This window comes from Mesitornis unicolor, unplaced genomic scaffold (genome assembly GCF_000695765.1).
Source record: "Mesitornis unicolor isolate BGI_N332 unplaced genomic scaffold, ASM69576v1 scaffold26384, whole genome shotgun sequence".
NCBI classification, from domain to species: Eukaryota; Metazoa; Chordata; class Aves; order Mesitornithiformes; family Mesitornithidae; genus Mesitornis; species Mesitornis unicolor.
The window spans coordinates 1-19191 of record NW_010178452.1 but is presented as its reverse complement, the minus strand read 5'-3'; the positions used below and the strand labels follow the sequence as shown (position 1 = coordinate 19191).

At 40.9% G+C, this 19191-nt stretch overlaps 1 protein-coding gene across 1 annotated transcript; it reads right to left on the bottom strand.

The window, feature by feature from the left end:
* Positions 1 to 392: 392 nt before the first annotated feature.
* Positions 393 to 18278, bottom strand: PER3 (period circadian clock 3). The gene is made up of 20 exons (XM_010182464.1): positions 18129 to 18278; positions 17433 to 17548; positions 16396 to 16597; positions 15319 to 15367; positions 13415 to 13557; positions 12953 to 13031; positions 12100 to 12206; positions 11686 to 11842; positions 10700 to 10805; positions 10152 to 10277; positions 9277 to 9403; positions 8211 to 8355; positions 7505 to 7632; positions 6844 to 7047; positions 5959 to 6210; positions 4723 to 5459; positions 3452 to 3629; positions 2968 to 3145; positions 2230 to 2380; positions 393 to 494 (listed from the first exon to the last, which is right to left on the bottom strand). The coding sequence occupies exons 1-20, from the start codon at positions 18241 to 18243 to the stop codon at positions 393 to 395; spliced, it is 3402 nt and encodes a 1133-aa protein (XP_010180766.1). The 5' UTR covers positions 18244 to 18278.
* Positions 18279 to 19191: the final 913 nt, after the last annotated feature.

Sequence of the window (19191 nt, the reverse complement as noted above, 5' to 3'; positions counted from 1 at the left end):
TTGGTTTCAACACATCTGCTTTACTTGGAGAGTAAACATGCTCTATCTGTTAGGTTCTTAACCACTGCATCTTCTCAGACTCTTACTTGCCAACCTCAAACAAACAGAAAGAACCAAAAACCCTTTGTATTTTGCTCATCATTGAGCAAGCAAAAGTTAAAACCATAACCCATTCTGTGTCAAGTCTGTGAGGTCAGGAAGGGGAGCAGCCTCCCAGTGAAGGGTGGTCTTCAAAGTCATGCCAGGAGTGGAGGGGTAATGGAGGAAGATTTAGTTTCACGTGTGCGACTGCTCTTGTTGGGAAGAGATAGCCAGGCAGATTCACCACTAGTACGTAGGGAAGCCAGAGAAAGGGAGAATGGGAACTACACCAAGCAATTTTACTGACGTCTTCAGCGCTGCAGGAGCGGAGGCGATTTTCCCTTGCTTTCCACGTCGTCGTCAGCCATTGCAGCCTCACAACTCGCTTCCCTGATGTCACATGTCACACAGCCCTTTAAAAAGGAACAAGAACATAGTAATTTAAATTCTCCTTTTTATGCGTGTATTTCAAAGAGTCAAATCCTGATAACATGGTATGTTTCAGTCTCTTGAAATCTCTCACCAATGGGCTGAAATCTCTCTAAAAGCAGGTATTTTACAGGTATCTCATTTTCAGAAGTAGGTAATTGCACCTCCAACTTATCTTGTCTCAGAAAAGAATTCTTTGGTTAGTGGAACATACAGTTTTAGCTTTGAGATAAAAAGGCATGCGACTTCCTTGAATTTGAAGGCCTTATCTTTCAGCTTTATAAGCAAACTGCTCATTAAGGATTTGGACTGCAGACTGAACAGCAACAATATTGACCAAAGAAAAGGCTGAAATGCCCAAGTGCGTTGACAGACCATATTTTTCTTGTTCTTGAGAAATGGTATGATACTGAAATAAAATATTAAAATACAAATTCTGCATTTTTCTCTACTGTCAGAAGTCTGGTTGTATTCACAAAACAGCAATCTATATTGGAAACATGACCTACCACTTAGGAACAGTTTTAGCACAGTTTAGATATCACATATTTGTATTTGCATACCAGTACGTCTCATAACATTACAGAATTTTCTGCAAGACCACTTGTGCTCGTTTTGGCTGGGACAGAGTTAATTTTCTTCATAGTAGCTGGGCTATGTTTTGGATTTGTGCTAAAACCAGCCAATATCCAGTGATGTTTTTGTTACTGCTGAGCAGAGTCAAGGCCTTTTCTGCTTCTCACACCGGCCCAGCAGCAAGCAGGCTGGGGGTGCACAAGACACTGGGAGTGGACACAGCTGGGACAGCTGACCCCAGCTGACCAAAGTGATATCCCAGACCATAGGACGTCACGCTCAGCATGTAAAGCTGGGAGAAGGAGGAGGAAAGGGGGCAGAGTGGGATGTTTGGAGTTACAAATTAGAAAACTGTAGCACATAGAGCATGCAGTGCTATAATGGACATCAGATTTTTCTGCTGCATGAGTACATGAATGCAGCCCACTCTGCCTTGAAAATTTCTGCACAACTCGTCACTGGAGCTCCAGATCTTTGTGGGACTAGTTCTGCCTTGCTCTGCTCTTCTCCATAGCGCATGGGAACACTTTAATGTGTAAGAGTGCATTCTTTAACTCATACTAATATAAACCAGTAGTTTATCAGAGTGCCCAAAAGTTAGATCAGATAAAATAATCAGGTATAAGATACCAAAATTCTTAAAGAATGAAGCCACCTGCAAACAGCCAGTTATTTTTTGTGTTTCCTACTATACACCTGAACCTCCTTTGTGGTTATGGGCATTTTTCAGCTTGCTGACTGCACTTGCTCTAATCTTTACTGATGTGCTAGTGTTACATGCTACTCAATCACAGCAACAATAAGAGAAAAAAGACCTAACACCAACAGAAAAAACATCACTAGAAACAGGCTCTTCTGTCAGCACCTGACATTATTACCATTGAACCAACAGTGTGACTGAAGAAGCTTTGCTACAAGTGGTTCCTACACAGAATTTGTGTATCTTGAAAGAAAATACAATGGAAACACCAATATTTTGGCATTTCTCATCTGGCTAGTGTACTCGAGCTCATTTCCTCCTTACATTTACAAGTAATAACCCTCAATTATCCCAGCACTAGAAAATTGCATTGGTCAGAAGCAGCGCTGCCTCTGGCCTGCCAAGGCAAGGATAAGCTGCCAATTCCTTTTGCAACTCCTTACCTGGGTGCTGATTTGCAGCGGCACAGTCTGGGTCCGGATCCACGTATGCACCTCTGCAAGCTCCTTCTTTTGTCCATCCGTAAACCGAGGCTGCTGCTTTCGCATGACTATCAGCTTCTCCAGATCCTCCTTTAAAACCTCCTCTTTAACTCTGCAAGTAACAGACACCTGTGAACACAGCTGCGCTACATGAAGCACAGCAAGCACTGATAACAATCACATTGTGAGTCTCTTTACCAGTATCTTTTGCTGAAGTCTAGATAGCATCAGCCACTGAAAAGTAAGTATACTTTGTTATACCTCACCTGCTTTGTAAGGCTTCTTTCAACACTGGTCTAACGGTCAGGAGGGTTGGTTGGTTTGTTTTTTAATTAGGATTCTTTGGGTGTTTGGTGTGGTTTGTTGGTTGGTTTTTTTTTTAAATACAGCATCCCACTACAATCGATATATAAACTAATTGCAAGAAACCTGCACATAACATGTATTTTTACCCCTTTACGCATTCAAAGTACAGGACAGTAACCAACACCCTTAACATTTCAGCAAAAAGGTCACATTACCATATATTAACTGATGGGGGAAATGGAGAAAAATAGACAATAATGAGGGCTTAAAATGCACAGTGAATTAACACACGTTCTTGGAGTTTCATTGGTATGTGCACTATTTCCAGTCTCAGTTCTACAGTTCTATGCACAACTCCAAACTACATGTCAGAAATTGTTGATGTTTTCCAACCTGTTTGGCAATTGGTAAGTCATTAGAACTTGCTCAGATGTGTGATCCATCATCACGCCAGCTGACTCATGTTTGGATTTATGAGCTGTCCCTTTTTCTGCTGCTTCCTGATGCTTCTCTTCTTTGGAAGCTTCAGAAGAATCATTACTGCCAAAGTATTTGCTGCTTTTCCCGCTACCTGTTGAGAATTACAGTGAAAAAAACAAATGCAGATGCCTGACAAATACTAGTAATTCAGCACAAGTAGTAGAAGAACACCAGTGTATTCTTGCAAGCTAATTCTGTAACACAAACACAGGTACTCCCAGATGATTGCTCTAGCAAGTGAATACTGTCTGAGTTCTCAGTAAAGTGCGTTCTACTCAAGATCCCCAAAGCTCCACCTTACTGGGATTTCCCATTCCCATGACAGTATCTTGTTATGAAGTACCAACATGTCAGCAAGCCATCTAGCACCAAACATCCAAATGTTGAACTTCCTTACCTGTGCCACAACCAGAAGTCTCGTTGGAGCCAGACCCTAAGGAAGCAGATAAAGCTGATCCACTGCCTGATGTTGCAGAACCTGTACCTGACTGGGAGTCCTCGTACAGCGAGCGGTCAGTAAATTCACTAGAAGCACAATGGCTCGCACTGTTACCACTATCTTCTGGATCGTTGTCCTGGAGACAAACACCAAAACAAACATCCATGGAGGTTACATTTAAGTCTGAAAAAAGGAAGTTCATGCAGTTGAATTTGATACGTGACCTTAGTCAACATGTGACAACCCAATAGGTCTAGAGTTTCTAGGTCTGAAAATGAATGATGGTCTAGAACTCAGGATAACACTCTTCATGGGTGAAATCAACAAGCATCTGGATTCTAGTTTACTGGTTTCTGCTGTAGATCCTTCCCCACAGGGTCAAAATATGGAACTCTTGCATTAAGTTAGTATTTTCTGCTGATAAGAGAGCAGGAGTCAGTTGCCTTCACATCCTGTTAGATGCCATGAAGCAGCCACATACATCAAGCGATGGTGCGCTACAGGGAAAATGAGAGAGTCTTCCCCTGATTCACTATGCGAAGCTCACCGCTTCAGCAGCTACAGGTACACCAACTCCCCTTTCAGGACCCTACCCTGCAGTTTCAGCTGATCCCGCCTTTCCAGCCCAATCTGGATTCAGGAGCCAACATTTTTTTCCTTGCCTGCAGAGCTCAGATTGCTGCCTCTGAGTTTACCGCGGAAGTTGGAGAGGCCTTTTCTATGCCCATGTATGGAAACCGACCCACACGGATCCCTGTTCTTCGTTCATTAGCTGCATCCCTGGGAGACAGAGGGAGTAATTAGAAGCGTATCTTCCCTTTGTTTTGGTACTCCACAAAGACTGTGGGACTGGGTGAAAAAGGATGCAAGTTGCACAGCGCTAATCAAGTTCCACATGCATAAAAGCCCCACACCCAAAATGTCTGCTGACAATTTAACTGAACAGGCTGCTGCCAAAATGCTGTGGCAGCCTAGACCAAGAGACCTCACGTTTCTGTCATTTTCCAGGTGCCAACACTGTACTGGTACAAGTTCCCACGGGTGTGAGTACAAACAGCTTTCTCCGTCCCCTGTGCTACTTGTGTCCTGCAGTCTTACGTAGCACAGCCACTGGAAAAAGCAGCTATCAAAATCTGGTGACCCTGGATCACAGATCATGGTCACTGTTTTTGGTGACTGAACACTGAAAGTCAGAGTGTCTCCTCTACATTAAAAAATTTGTTACTTACACATTTAGCTTCTGCACATGCTTTAACACCAGTACTAATGGAAAGCTCCATAGGTTTTGGCAGCTCTTCTTGAAGCAAATTCAGCTGAAGTGGGGAGCTGCTCCGTGAGCTACTCAGCAGCAATGCCTGGGCATGCTGGCCCTCTTGCTGGTCCTCCGTGCGTGTGGCAGAAGAGGCTGGAAAGGGCTGATCCGCAGAGCGTGGTGTGACTGGTGATGGAGCAGAAGGAGAGGGAGCTGGAGGCTGTGTAGTGCATGGATATGAAGAGGGGGGATAAACATACTGAGGGCTAGGAAGAAAGACATACTGAGGCATCTGAGCATACATGGGGAAACTCTGGAAAAATACAGCCATAAAGGTGCCTATGTTTGGGGGATAAAGTGCTGGGCATGACTGTGCTTCACAGCATAGTTGTGATGACGACATGGACTCGGGTTTTAATGAGTGAGGGGCAAGCTTCTCTCCTACAGGAGAGGCTGGAAAACTAGATAGCGGATCCGAACAGACAGGTAATCCCATAGGAGGAAGGACATTCATACTGGAGGAGCTCAGATAGGACACTTCCGAGGGAGAGTATGACTGCTTCTGAGTTGTTCTCTTCTCACATGGAAGACGACTTTTATTTTTAGTAGAAGACTGGCTATCTGAGGACCGTCTCTGGGGTTTCTGGCGCTTGAATTTTCCATGTTTGCCTTTTTTACAGTTTGCTGGGCTCATCTGCTTTGAAGGTGAATCTCCTAAGGAAGACGAAAAATAGACACATTCACTGAAATGACAGAGCTAGGAAAAAGATGAGAGAGAAAAACATTCAGATAATTGAGTGTGGCTTATCTGGAGAGCTGACTTTCCTCTGGATAATTCTTCCATACGCTGGCGTGATGGATTTGCCGACATAACTACAGTGTTTTTCTTCATGTTATCAGTTTTCTTATCGACCGTTTTCACCTATCCCAATCAGATCTCTTATATTCCTTCAAGGAGAGCTACTAAACTACTTGGGATTTGCAGGGTTTACTGTAATAATTATCTACTTTGTGAAAAGTCTAAGATAGCAACATCCATGATGGAGCAGACCTTCTGTGTGGGCAATGCTATTGTCAAACCCTGGCAGTTCAAAGTAAGTATTGTGTCTGCAGCCACAGCAAGATACTTGTTAAAACATACACAGGAGAACCAGACTTCACGGTTAGGCTGGGCCTTTTAAGTCATCTACTCTTTCTCAAAGATGCTGCCTACCTTGGCCACAGGAATGTCCGTTGTTACTTCTGCTCCTCTGTTGAAGGTAAGTCCTAAATGGAGAGAGCAAGATCCTCTGGCGGAACCTGTCAACGTAGTTCTGCTCCTCCTTTTGAGTATGGGCTGACAAAGTCTCCTTTGTTAGCCCAACTGGCTTTAAGTCTTCAGGCACCATAGTGAGGATCTGAGCGTTCGCAGGAGGCAGCTCAATTTGCTCATTTCCAATAATGGTGTCCTCCATTGTAGTCACTTCTTTGAAGAGGGAAGAAAATAAATCACTCACTCTTTGCTCTGGCCTTCTGGTGTCAATTCCCACAACACCCAGAGGTTACACAGAAAGCAATCTTGTCTGAGCTACCGAGCAGATACAGGCTGCAGAGGTGGGGGGAGAAAACACCCTTTACACTCAAATACAGTTACACTAACATCAACTGAGCAAATAATTTTGCATGGTCTGGAAAACTTCAAATTTACTTTGAAGTTACAGAAGCACCTATTTCTTTGTACTTTCTTAATACAATAGCAGTTAAATACTCATCTTTATGTTTATTTCTGCATTAAAATGAAGTAACGGTGGCCTTTTAGTAATTTTTATCTTCAATGGCCAAAAGCACATTGTTGTGTTTGAAATACGCATGATGAAGTTAAAGGGGAAAGGAAATAGTGCACTCTGTTAAAACTAGGTTTTATTGAAATACTGTAAAAAGCTCCAGACTCAAGTTTTCTTCACAGTGTCCCTAGAAATACATTACTCTGAAATTATATTTCAGAGATCGTATTAATGAGAACATAACTCAAACAGATAAAACTTTCTCACGGTGTACTCCCGTCTAGAAACATTGTGTAAATTTAAAAATCAGTGAGGTTTGCGAGCGTGAACAGTACCTGATTCAGGGTGTGGGACATGCACTATAGTGCTGCTGTAACTGCACTGGCTGGTGACAGACACCACACTTGGAGCCTTGTTGGACAGGGTCAGGTCTGCCAGAGGAGCTCCCACCATGCCTGCAGCTGTCTGGTCTTTCAGCACCTCTTCCCCATCAGCAGATACTGGAGTCTGGGAATTAACTGCTGAAAGCATAGCAGTATCTATTGGTAAATGACAGTTTCTACATTGAATTTCATTTCAAGCACTATGCTCCCAATTCCTCACCTCTGACTGGTTCAGAAACAACCAGCAACTATGCAGACTACTAAATAAGACAGTCTTACATACAAATAAATGTAACATTCACATGCCAGTGCAACGTCGGCACATCCTAAACATGGCACAAAATGAGTGAGCAACAGAAGGTTCATTTAGTGACAACAAACAATAGTTCTTTCCATGCATTCTACAAGCAAAGACTTAATATTGGAGCTTATGGTTAATTGTGAGATCTAGACAAGGTAAGTAAATATCTACCATATAACAAAAAATATTTCTGCAGTTTGTGTGAAGACAATTAAGCAAGTGGACATAAACCTTGGAATGTACAACAGCGGCATGTAAAAGATAAATCAGTTGCTGTGCTTCCATTACAACTGTCAGTATACTTTGTGTTACCTTCCAGTGCCCCGACTTCCTGCTGGCTTTGCTGGGCTTGCTTGTCATCTTCCGAAGATGACGATGATGTATTTGCAGAAGATTTACATTTCCTTTTCAATGCTGGAATACTGCAGCTCTCTAGATATCTGAAATAAAAGCGTATGACAGCAAGCTGTCCTTACTTTGTGCTTTCTCCATTTGGAGAGACAAACATTTGAACCATCTAAACTGGAGAGCCAGGAGCTTTTATAACTAGTATTTTAAACATACTGCAGGAAGCTCTGGACACATATCTGCTTTCCAAGGAGTATTTTAAATAAAATCTATCAATTACACAAAAAGGACAAAGACAATGTTACCCACTGTGTTAAAAAACACTACATTTTGTGAACTCTAAAATTCCTCAAAGCATATATTGAGAAGACATGGGCATAATGTGCCCATCAAAATTCTTTTGAACTCTACTGCACTAGCGGTGAAACTAGCAGTAGATAAACATCAGTAAGTACAAACAGTCTCAGGCCCTAAATTCTTCATTACTGTGTAATTCAGATTGACTAAGCATTGGGATGGACTGCCCAGAGAGGTGGAGAACTTTACAGTCCCAAATCTATCTCACAACTCAAAACCTAGACAGTTTAGACCAATGCAAACTGCTTGGATATTTACCTTCCACCAATTAATCTTAAACTTCTACCACTAAAATTTCTTCATAGTTTATTACCTGATGATACTATCAACACAATTGATCTGCTGATAGGAAGGAACACGCGGAGTCTTCTTTGAGTCGTCATAAAATGTGTTGCCTGGTTCTTCTGTGCTATCGCTTCTCAAAGTCTGGAGAAAACAGGAAGTAGTGTGCCTCTTCCCTAGAAAAGAAGAAATCCTCAAAGACTCCTCTCAAAGGCATTTGTTTTGAGGTAGGGGAGGGAGAAGGGCAAAAGGGTGCCTAAAAAGAAGAAACCCCACACATCACCTTAAAGATCCACTCAGAACTAGTAAACACAAAGAAAACAGCATAGAAAAAATACTGTATTTAATTTGAAAATAAAGCTGCAGTTAATACGAGTCTTCTCTCAATTTCTGTATCACAGAAAACCACCTGTTCATTAAAAGTAATTTACAGCTTTCTATAGCATATGTACACTGGCCAGAGTAGTATCAAAATTCACAGTGCAGTCCTCTTATCAAGAGGACTAGGCCGTTAATTACAACTTTCGTAGAGAGTATTACAGTGCACAACGTTTTAATACAGACTGCTATGATATTTGGGGAAGCATCCAGTTCTCTCTGTATGTCTGTGCTAGGTACTAATTGCAACTAATATGCATTAGCATGATATTAAGCACACAATACTTAAACCACCACTTCAGTGGAAGTGCGGCAGTGTTTTCCAACCTATGGATTGCTTCCGAGAGTCCACATAAAGTAACTAAGGGAGGCTTCCACAGTAGAATTATACTTGCTACAAGCAAGTGTGCAGTTTCACTAGAAAAGATTAAAAAAAAGTCTGTTAAACTAGAAAGAGACGGGTATGTTCCTCCGTATCTCAGGGAGCAGTTAAAAAATTATTCAACCTGCTGAGCATCTTTCTGTTTCGTTGTTTTTGTGTGTAGGTTTTTCGGTTGTGTTGTGCTGTGTTGCGTTTTGTTCGTTTGTTTTTAAACAAAACATTTCCCACATTCAAGCCGTGCTAAAATACTGTCTTACATTGTTCAGCTAGCCAAACTCAAGGCTATAGATACACAGAAGTTCATGTTACCTTAAGGATCACAATTACATTAACTTACCTCCTAGCACTTCTGAGCTCACAGCCTGTTCATTTCCATTCTGTGCCTTGCTCCTTGATGCAATATACAGCTGCTGTCCCAGATTCTTCAGTCGGTTGACATCTGCACAAACTTGTTGCAATGTCATCTTGAGATACATGAAGAGGTGAAGTCAGAATAAAATGATTAATAAGAGGTCACAGGAGACCATTAAGATGGGCTTGGGTTCTTGTATTCTCCAAACCAAAAGGGAGTAGACTGTCAGCCTAAGCCTGATATCTACTGGGATGTGCAAACTTAATGAGTCTAATCACCGCGGTTACTGTAATTAAATTAACTATGATAAAACTCAAACAGCCTCAGCATTTGAATGTTTTAATACTGATGCAAGCCTTGCGAGTGGGAATAAGCTGACAACTTACCCAGGTGTCAGAAGGAAATTAGGTAATTGCAACGCTTGCTTTAGGACAGCAATGTTTTCACTCTCTTCTATAGCACTCTACACTGTACTCCTATAGTGACCTTTTTAAAACAAAGCAGAAAACCCCAAGCAAAGAGAAACCCCTCCACATGCATCAATCCTCCTTCTGGTTGCACTGTTCTACTTTTTTTCCTCAGAGTCCACTGGTTCTTTGAGAAGGCTGATCTTAAGCAAAGTCTTCAATTTAGTGAACTACCATAGTAGTCGTCTGCTCATTTTAGTCAGCAAAATTAAGAGCAAAATCCAAAAGCCAGCATTCTATAATGGAACAATCTAAGTATATTTAGCCTGAACATAGCTGTATCTTGCCACTTCAGTAAATTTCATGATGAGTAGTGCACAGGTACACAGTAGAAATTCTCATTTTAAAAACATTTTTAGTATTCTGCAGGCAGTGACACATTTATAGACTTACTGGTTCCTGTATTTCCTCTGCACAATTCCCATTGGAGTCACTTGAAGATGCTATGCTGATATAGTGTTCGTAAGAGCCATTGCTTCCAAGGCTTCCATAACCACTGGAAACATTGCTGTGAACTGGCTGCATGAAGGGGGAAAAGAGTAATTAACAAAATCATGCTCTTAGAGAACAAAAAGAAGGGAAAGACATACTTGCAACTCAGAACTTCAAATAAACAAAGAAAATTAAGTGAAAAATCACTATTGCTCTGGGCTCTACCACTTGCTCAGGAAAAATTCTCTACCATGCTTAAAGCTGTTTCAGGATGCAGATTCATCTTTCAAGATAAGGACTTGGCAAATCGTGTCAAAGTATCTTTTCTAATCAGGCGGGCTACCCAGAGCTGTGTTTTGAATGCTGTCACACAAGCCTGTCTCCATTTAGAACTTTCCTTTCAGACCTTTTAAATCATTCCCAAAGCAGTCTGCTAAACAGACCCCAGCTTCTTTAGCTTCTCATTCAGAAGGCCAGTCAGCACTTTGAAATTCTTTTGTCTTCTTTACCTGCAGAAGCAGCTTGTAAATTTGTCCTTGCAATTCTCTTATCTCTTTCTCAACACCACTCATTTCTTTACTTCTTGTGGCAAAGACATCTTCATTCAGAGGGCTTCTGGAGAGAACAAACAAAATTTCACTATTGGTTTTAATTTGATGTAGAAAAGGTAGCTATAAACAGAGTTAGTACTGGGTCAGTGCTAGGAGAGCAGTGCTTCATGTGAAGCCCCAGGGAAGTCCGTACAGCAGCACAGCGGCACAAGTTAAGGTTGACAAGAAGATGCTACCCTTCCCTCTGCCTCCTTCACTCAGAAGACAAATTCACACTCCATAAAACCTTGAATAAAAGATCACTCTGAAAAGTGAAAAGGTCATCCCAAAAAGCTACTTCCTAGAAAAGGAAACAGCTAAGAGGCAGGCACACGGTTGTATTTCCAAATCTCTTGGAAACTAAGGAGAAACTTCTGAAAAATTAACTTGCACATTCAATACTTAACTGCATTTTTAAGGGGTTACCTTGGTAAATATTTCGATTCTGTATCAAGCGAACGTTCCAAAGGCAAAAAAGCCAGAAGGTGATTCTGCCAACATCTGTCAACTAGTGGGTTTCTTTGTGAGCCAATCATGAGTGAACGTCAACTAATTATTTGTTAGTGATCTACTTTTTACCTTGCTTTTTAGATTTTACTTGGCTTGTCTAAAACCGGTATGTTGATTTAGATATGTCCATTGCCACAATATTGGGACATCAACGATGTGCAAAAACATATGCTAAAAAGAGTTGGCTTTGCCTTGTACTCCAAAGTAATTTACTTATTTTCATACTTAGTAAGACTAATGCTGTCCTGAAGGAATGGGCTGCAAGACAGACGCTAGGTAGTTGTCACAGACTGCAGGATGAACATCACATCTCTAGTTCAGTACTGAGACTTGTTTTGTTTTGCAGAGTATTCGATGAAAATTACTTTAACAGATCAATTCTACAACTGACTTACGTCCGGACTTTGTGTCGGCCAATGATGAACACTACTTTCCTGCTCCAAGGATTCACAAAACTGGACCAGCTGGTATCCAGTATGACATAATCCCCATTTTGAGTACAAAATCTAATAGGAAGATGTTCGAAAGGGGGTTGACCAGCAAATTTCAGGACTGGAAAAAAATAAAAATAAAATAAATCAATCAAGAAACAAAGTTTAGTTTACATTATGACACAGCAGTGCAAGCACAAACACTAGTGACTGGGGTCCTTTAAAACTTTGGGTTTGAATTTGCTTTGATCTCAAACTGGTTGCTTTAATTCACTAATTTTTGTCTAGTCACATGTCAAGCAATATAGTAACGAAAGAACGTTTCATTCTTTCCAGTATGAAACCAGTAGAAATTCCCCTTAAAGCAGCTGTACTTACTTTTCCGGTGAATTGCAATCATCAAAGGACGATCTTCTGGGTGCAAATACATTAGTATGGATGTTCCAATTAAATCCTGAGGTAAGTAACCCAACAAAGGCACTGCTCTGAAACCCAAACACATCATCACTGATTGTAACATGGTTTTGAGTATTTACATCCTTAACCCTTTGCTCGTCAGTGAAGTCCCCATGCATGATCTCCAATGGCATGAACTAAGGCTACAGAACATTTTCCAGCCCCTCTAATAATCTTCCAGTGCAATGCAGACACGTAAATACCAATGACAAACATTTCTCTGCCTGGAGATTTAACAGATTTTCACATTTGCAGACTGTTTTGTGCTTGTCTTTATACAAAGGAAGGAAAAAAAGAAAGAAAGAAAAAAAAAAAGGAAAAGGGATCTTGAAGAAACAAGTCACAGGGACAATGTCAGAGAGAAATCTGACATGGATGCTGAAAAGCATGTTGTAAGAACACTCCTGTGGCTTTCCAGAAGGCAGCTTTATTCTGGCCAAATTTCTGTGACCCAGCTCAGTGCAGCTTTATCTGTGATCCCCAGAGCTCTGCATTGTGTGGGTTTTCCACTGTCTGTGCTACCACAAGTCCCCATTGCCCTGGACAAGGAAAACCAACTGCAGTTCTGCTTCATTCACATTTTAAGTCAAAGAAGATTAAGTCCATGGAGTTCTAGATGTTTTTCCATGAGCAGACTAATGCAGAACTACTTTGTTTTATTACTACTGCCAACTGCACAGTTCAGCTACTTTACTTGGGTCTTCAGCTGCATCACAAAAGGATTTTTTGCTACCTCTCCATACACACCTCACAGGTCTTAAGATTCAAACCTCACCTGTCATCTATCTCAAGAAAAACACATCCAGGGGTGTGAGTGGTGGTGAAGATTCTTTTTTCCATAGGAATTCGAGGAGCTAATAGAAAAAGAAGTATTTACTGAAACAAAATATGCACTACAACAGAGAACCTACTGGTTACTTTTGCTCATGACAGAGAGTTGTTTGCTCCTAAACTTTTAAACTGTTCACTGCTTTCTGACCAGTAACTTATTGAAATATTACAACTTTTTAGGTGCTACAGACTTCTCTCCAAAATAAAAATAGAAAGAAGGTCAAATGCTTCAGGGCCTTGCAAAGGAAGCACAGATGCTCTGGATTCGCATGCATGCACACACACACAGACTGGAAGTTATGCGGGTGAGACTACGCAAACACAAGCTCTAAACAAAGGAGGCAGACTTTCATATACCGCATTTTCCTATTGGCCTGTTTTTTTTCACTGGAGCGTCCTGACTTGCCTTCATATCCAGAGTGGATTTTCTCAGCCAAAGCTAAGCAGCAGGATTCTGCATCCAGGTGGACAGAAGTACACACATGGACCAAGTACGGGGTGATTCGGAAGGGGTAACAACGCGTTTCTTGTTCTTGATCTTTACCACCCCTGAGGAAAAGTAAAAGGGATTAGCACAGCAGTTTCAAGACTCAGGTGCTTTACGCCAGGGCTGAGAGCCCTGTCACAGACAAGTTATGCTGAGCACACAGACCCACATAATCAGAATCTCCCAACGTCCTACACACCTTCTTGCAATCCAAGGCCAACACTTTCAGCAACACTGACCTCGCTCCCCTTAAAACCAAGTAGGTGTTCTGCCTTCACTACTTGCATTCAGAGGCTGTTCCAGAAATGTCACCGCTCCAGCAGTTAAAGACCACCTTATAATTTTCAGTCCAAGTGTAGTCACGGGAATCACTCATTAGGTCTTGTGCTCTCCCTCAGGTTTAACAGGTCTTTTTCTGTTTGTTGTTTATTCAGTACCATTTTTAAGGGGGGGCAGGGGAAGAAAAAGTCAAAAGTCAAGCCGGTCTCTCAAGTTTTGTTTTACTGTTCTACAGAAGCAAGACTCCTCCAGCCTTGGTTCACAAGCAGTTGTTCTTCAACTGTCCTCCTCCCATGGGGATTTGTCTTCCTTGAACACGTGTGAGCAGCCACAACACACAACACTCTAGATGGCTTTGTGCATTAGCTACTGCCTGTTTCTACTGCAAGTGCTTTTTCATCCATTATAACTGCAGTATCTTACCCAGCTCCAAGAAAGAACCAAGATAAATTTTTGAACGTTATCATTTACACTAAAAGTTACTTTCTTATGCCACGCTCAGTTTAGTGAAACGCTTGAAGAGAGAAGTTAGTGTCAAAAACTACTACTGATGGCTCCTGCCTTTGAGGGGACAAAAAAAGACCAAAAAATCTCACCACCAAAAAACCAACCACAAACGAAAATTTGATACAGAAGTTTAACCCATAAAAAAGCATTTTCATACTTAGACCTAGTATGTGCTTGTGAAAAAAATACTTTTACTCATGAAGCCCACATAATCAAAAGGATCTGTTATGTAAAGGAAGGAAAGATGTCACACAAAAACTATTGCAGAATGTTTACGTAGCTTAGAAACAGTTTCCCCAACTTGAAATTTATCTGTCCTGCTGTATTTATGGCAAGCACCCTTACACAATTCAAGTGACAAAGGTGGTTTTAGAGCTCAGGTTTTTGAAACACAGATGAATGAATTGAGGGTCAATTGAAAGATGAAATAAGTATGACATCTGCTCAGAAACAAACAGTTCTTACTGAAATCAAAAGACTACCTGAGTTCTGAACAGAACTGCATTAAAGATTACAGGCCAACCTCAATTTTCTTTTCTTCTTTTAGTACTAAGATTATCCAGGCAGGCACAGAGCAACAAACAGCATCCACACTGACAGCAAGTAGTGTCTCATGATTTAGGTCTCACACTGGCTCTCAGGTGACTGAGCTTCTGTTACTGCCTCTGTCACAAACTCTCGAGCAATCTTAAGCGTAACACCCTTTGCCTTCGCTCTCAAACTGTAAAAGGGAGAGGAGCAATTTTTCACGAGATTATTCTTCTCCTGCACAACTGCATTGAAGGAAACTGATACGTCCAAAAGAAGTATGTACAAACAGTCAGTTTTCCTTCTACACCCATGGAAGTTTAAGCATCGCTACTGGAAAGATATTCAAAACGTCATGCTGGATGCCAATACTAAGCACACGAAGCCAATTTTGTAATTGAGTTCCACGAGCTCATCCTGGTCAGTTGTAACAACAGAGCACTGTTTCTGCCCAGCACTGCACTCTTTGCCCAGCCTTCACAAACAGAAAACTGTAATAATGTACTTGCCTGATCCTGCAGAAAAAGGATTTCACCTGGGCACATTCATACAGAGAAGCTAATAAGAAGAACACACATTGAAAGTATCAGTTACTATCCTTAAAAAGGTCACGCCTCTCAGAACTATTTTAAACTCTGCATTCTCCAGGCTTTCGGAGCAAGACTTGCTCTTTATTAGCTACTGAATTTGCTGTTCAACAGCCTGCTACCACCTCAAACATTTAACTCTCTTCTTGAGCCCGCTCTTGGAGAAATGGCTCCCCTGGACCGAAATTCAGAGGAAACACATACCATCTAAAAACATCCTTTCCGCAGTGATTCACTACGGAAAGGAAAGGTGAAAATTCCTGGCTTTATGAGCCACGTACCATAAACCATGTACAACCAAGAATTAAGGGGAGAAGGAAATTCAGAAACGGTGCACATCAAAAAAAATAACTCCATAGGGGTGCCACTGCTCTGCTGAGCAGGCATGTGACTGGCTTCCAAACTGTGGAATCCCTGGCACATTAGCAGCCTCTGATGTCTCGCATCCTTTGGTAGCGAGGATTTTGGACTTCCCAGCTCTGATGGCAGAAGAGCCCCAAGGCTAGACAGGCACAAGACACAGCCTTGGCATGCCAGCTGCACTTGAATCGTTCAAAAATAACGCAGAACTCAAAAGTCACCATTTAGGCACATCCAGCACTAAACAGCAAGTCAGCTTAAAACTTGGGTTCAGTGAGCTATGTTCACAGAAGGCTGCAAGCAGACCATAAAGACAAGCAACCATAAGATGTAGATTAAACAATTTTAAATTCACAATTAGACCTTTAATTTCTTTTTAAAAAGCAGCAGCATCTGGAATGAGTAAGATGATACACAAAACAATGAAGTATCTGCCTTTTACTTACCGCAGGTAAAAGTTAAATTTGTAGGAGACTAACGAGGACTAGCTGCACCGCCACGCGAGCTTTCAAAGTGGAAAGGGAACAAGTGTGGCCTATGTATATTGCTAGTGCAAGCACTTGAAATGAGCAACTACTCTATTCTCATTCTACAAAGACAGAGACACAAAGAGCATTTCAGAGCATTGCCAAGTCCCACCTGTTTGACTTTCCACGTTCCAAAGTGGCAGATGGGACTGATCAGTGTGAGTGTAGAACACACTCACGTCCTGAGGGACAAGCAGCTCTACAAACCGGGAGGAGTCCAACACTTTCTTCTTACAGTTTAGAATGGCTGCTGCCTGCTCAGAAATATGCACTATGCGTCCAGAAAGCAAGGAAAACACAGCCACAAATGTGTCCTGGAAAAGAAACACTGTTAAAGGCAATCCTTCCCAACACATGGAAACAATATTGTAAGGGTGAAAAAAACAACCCCAAAACCAACCAACCCACCCAGAACCACCAGACACAACTTAAGACTGAGGTTCAAAGGTGTGTTCTTCAGTTAGCGTCCAACTGAGTTGTGTGTGAGCTACTACAATCTCCAATGCTATAGGAGCTTACTCATGATTTACAAATGCTAATAAGACTGCAATATCAAAACTGAACCAGATTACAGTGATGCTTACCACTATCCACAATAACTGGTTATCACTCCACACACTTCTCCCCAAATTTCAGAGTATTTACCACAATTCCAAATGCAAAAATATTTTGAAACTTTTAGAAAGCATTTGTACTCTGATACGGCATCTATCAGTACTGAATCACAACACTTTTCTTTGAAGCAAAGCCAGAAAGCATGACACATACTGAAAAAAATTAAATCCAGGATTACAAATAGAAACCAAAGTCTCTCACAACTACGGGCTCGATCAACTTTGAAAACATTCTGCTAATTCTGTCTCAAGAGATGACTGTGCTGTAAATGATTTCTCAGGTAAGACTCTGAAAGACACATTTGTTGCTTCTGGGAAAAAAAAAAGTATTTCTTAATTTACTCTTGTTGTATTCCCTGAATCAGCATAAATAAGAAGCAGTCTTGATCTGCTTTTACAAACATACAAGGCCTGTCTGGCTAAAACTTAAAGGCTTTTCAGTTTTATGCATTTCATTTCCACAAAACAACATAAGGAGACTAAACAGAGTGAAATGGCAAGTAATTAACATTTAGAGTGTGCATGAATTCCTTACAGTGTTTTTTGGAGTATGTTCAGATGCAACTGCCACCAGCTCTTCTATGCTGTACGTCATCACATCTGTCTGAAACACTCTCCGGTCATTCAAAGCCTGGAAAAAGTCATTGTTTGCTGATTGGAAAAAAAAAAAAAAGGAAAAGCAAAACAAACACAAGGAAGTCAGTAAAGAGACTATTTTGAAAATATTTCTTACAGCCCTTGCACTTTTGTCATCTTTTTGGTGAAGTCCAAGGTGAGATGAGGAATGTCTGTGTAGTGACAAAGGAAAAAGGAATACCAATTATACTACTGGAGTGACCTATTTATGCTACAGAAAATGATGAAGTAGAAAGAACAGAACGTGATGGCTAACGAACAATTTTAGCCATATAGTTCTGTTGGAAAACACAGACTATCCGATAGATTTTCGAAGTGGGATGGGAACGGTGTTTTTTCAATATACACAGAAAATTATCAGTAGGCACCTATTAGCTATAGGATTCTGAAGAAAAGAGCAGCACTATGTGGGCATTTCAGTAGAAAAGGTAACATGATTATTTTAAAAGAAAACCAAAACAACCCACAGCTTCACAAAAGTTTGCAGTATATCTGGAATGCTTTTATTTGTTTTAATGTTATTTGCTACCAGACACATATATCCAAATCAACCAGCTGTATAACTCCTATGCTTCCAGATTTTTTCCACACATACCTTGGACCTGCTGGACACACTGCAAGGCATAGTTGAGAGCACTGATGGTACTGGGCTTGCTAGAACTCCTTTTCTCCTCAGGCAAACACCTTTTCATTTCTTGGATCATCATCATTAGATCTCTGTGAGACTGGGTCCAATTCAGCTGCTCGCTGTAGAACAGAGGTTAAACTTTACCAGAGACTTCTGCTACAGGAGCTTCTTTTCTGTCAACTAATTAAAATTATTCACTAAATTAACATTTTATGGGCTTGGCTGCAGAGTCACAGAATATCCGGAAGTGTCCTGATGTTCGTTCACTGTATTCCCTGCTGTATCTTACTTCTTTGCTACTTAATCTTTTCTCCTCTGCCTGCCTTCTTTCCCTCTCTGACACATCATGGATGGCAATCACATCATAACCAAACTGCCTGCTAAGATGATTAACAACTAAAAATAAGCTGATGTTTACTCTAGATTTTCCAAATCGCACTGGTAATAAAATCATTAATAGATGCTGACTTCTTAGGTATGGAAGTCTTTCTAGCCTTGAAGTCAGCATCTGATTTTAAGCACTTCTGGGAAACATGAGGTCCTCAAAATACACCTGATGCAAAGGTTTAATTCCTCACATGATCTGGAGTTTTCATTATACTTTCAATGGAGTTGTTGGCCTCAACAGCTGCAAGGTTATTCACATGCAAAATCTCCCTCTTCTGACTTGCTTATTTCACTGACTGAAAAATGAGCAGCCAATACCCTCAAAATATGCAGATTGATTCTAATCTTACCAGATGAGATCTGAAGACTGTTATTTTAAATAACTTTTGTCCGTTTGGCATTTTTATTGCTATTGTACTCTTACTATATAAACCACTAAGTTCAAGTATTGCATGTTAACTTTACGTGCCAGTTCAACATTGCACAAATCATAGCTCTTGAACTGCTTTTTAAAAACTATTATTATTATTAAATAAATAAATTAGCACCTCCTTGAGTTTCTGAACTTTCAGGAACAATATCATTTAAGTAATTTCTGCTTGACTAGAGCTAAATGCAGTCTTTATATTAAGTACGTATAGCA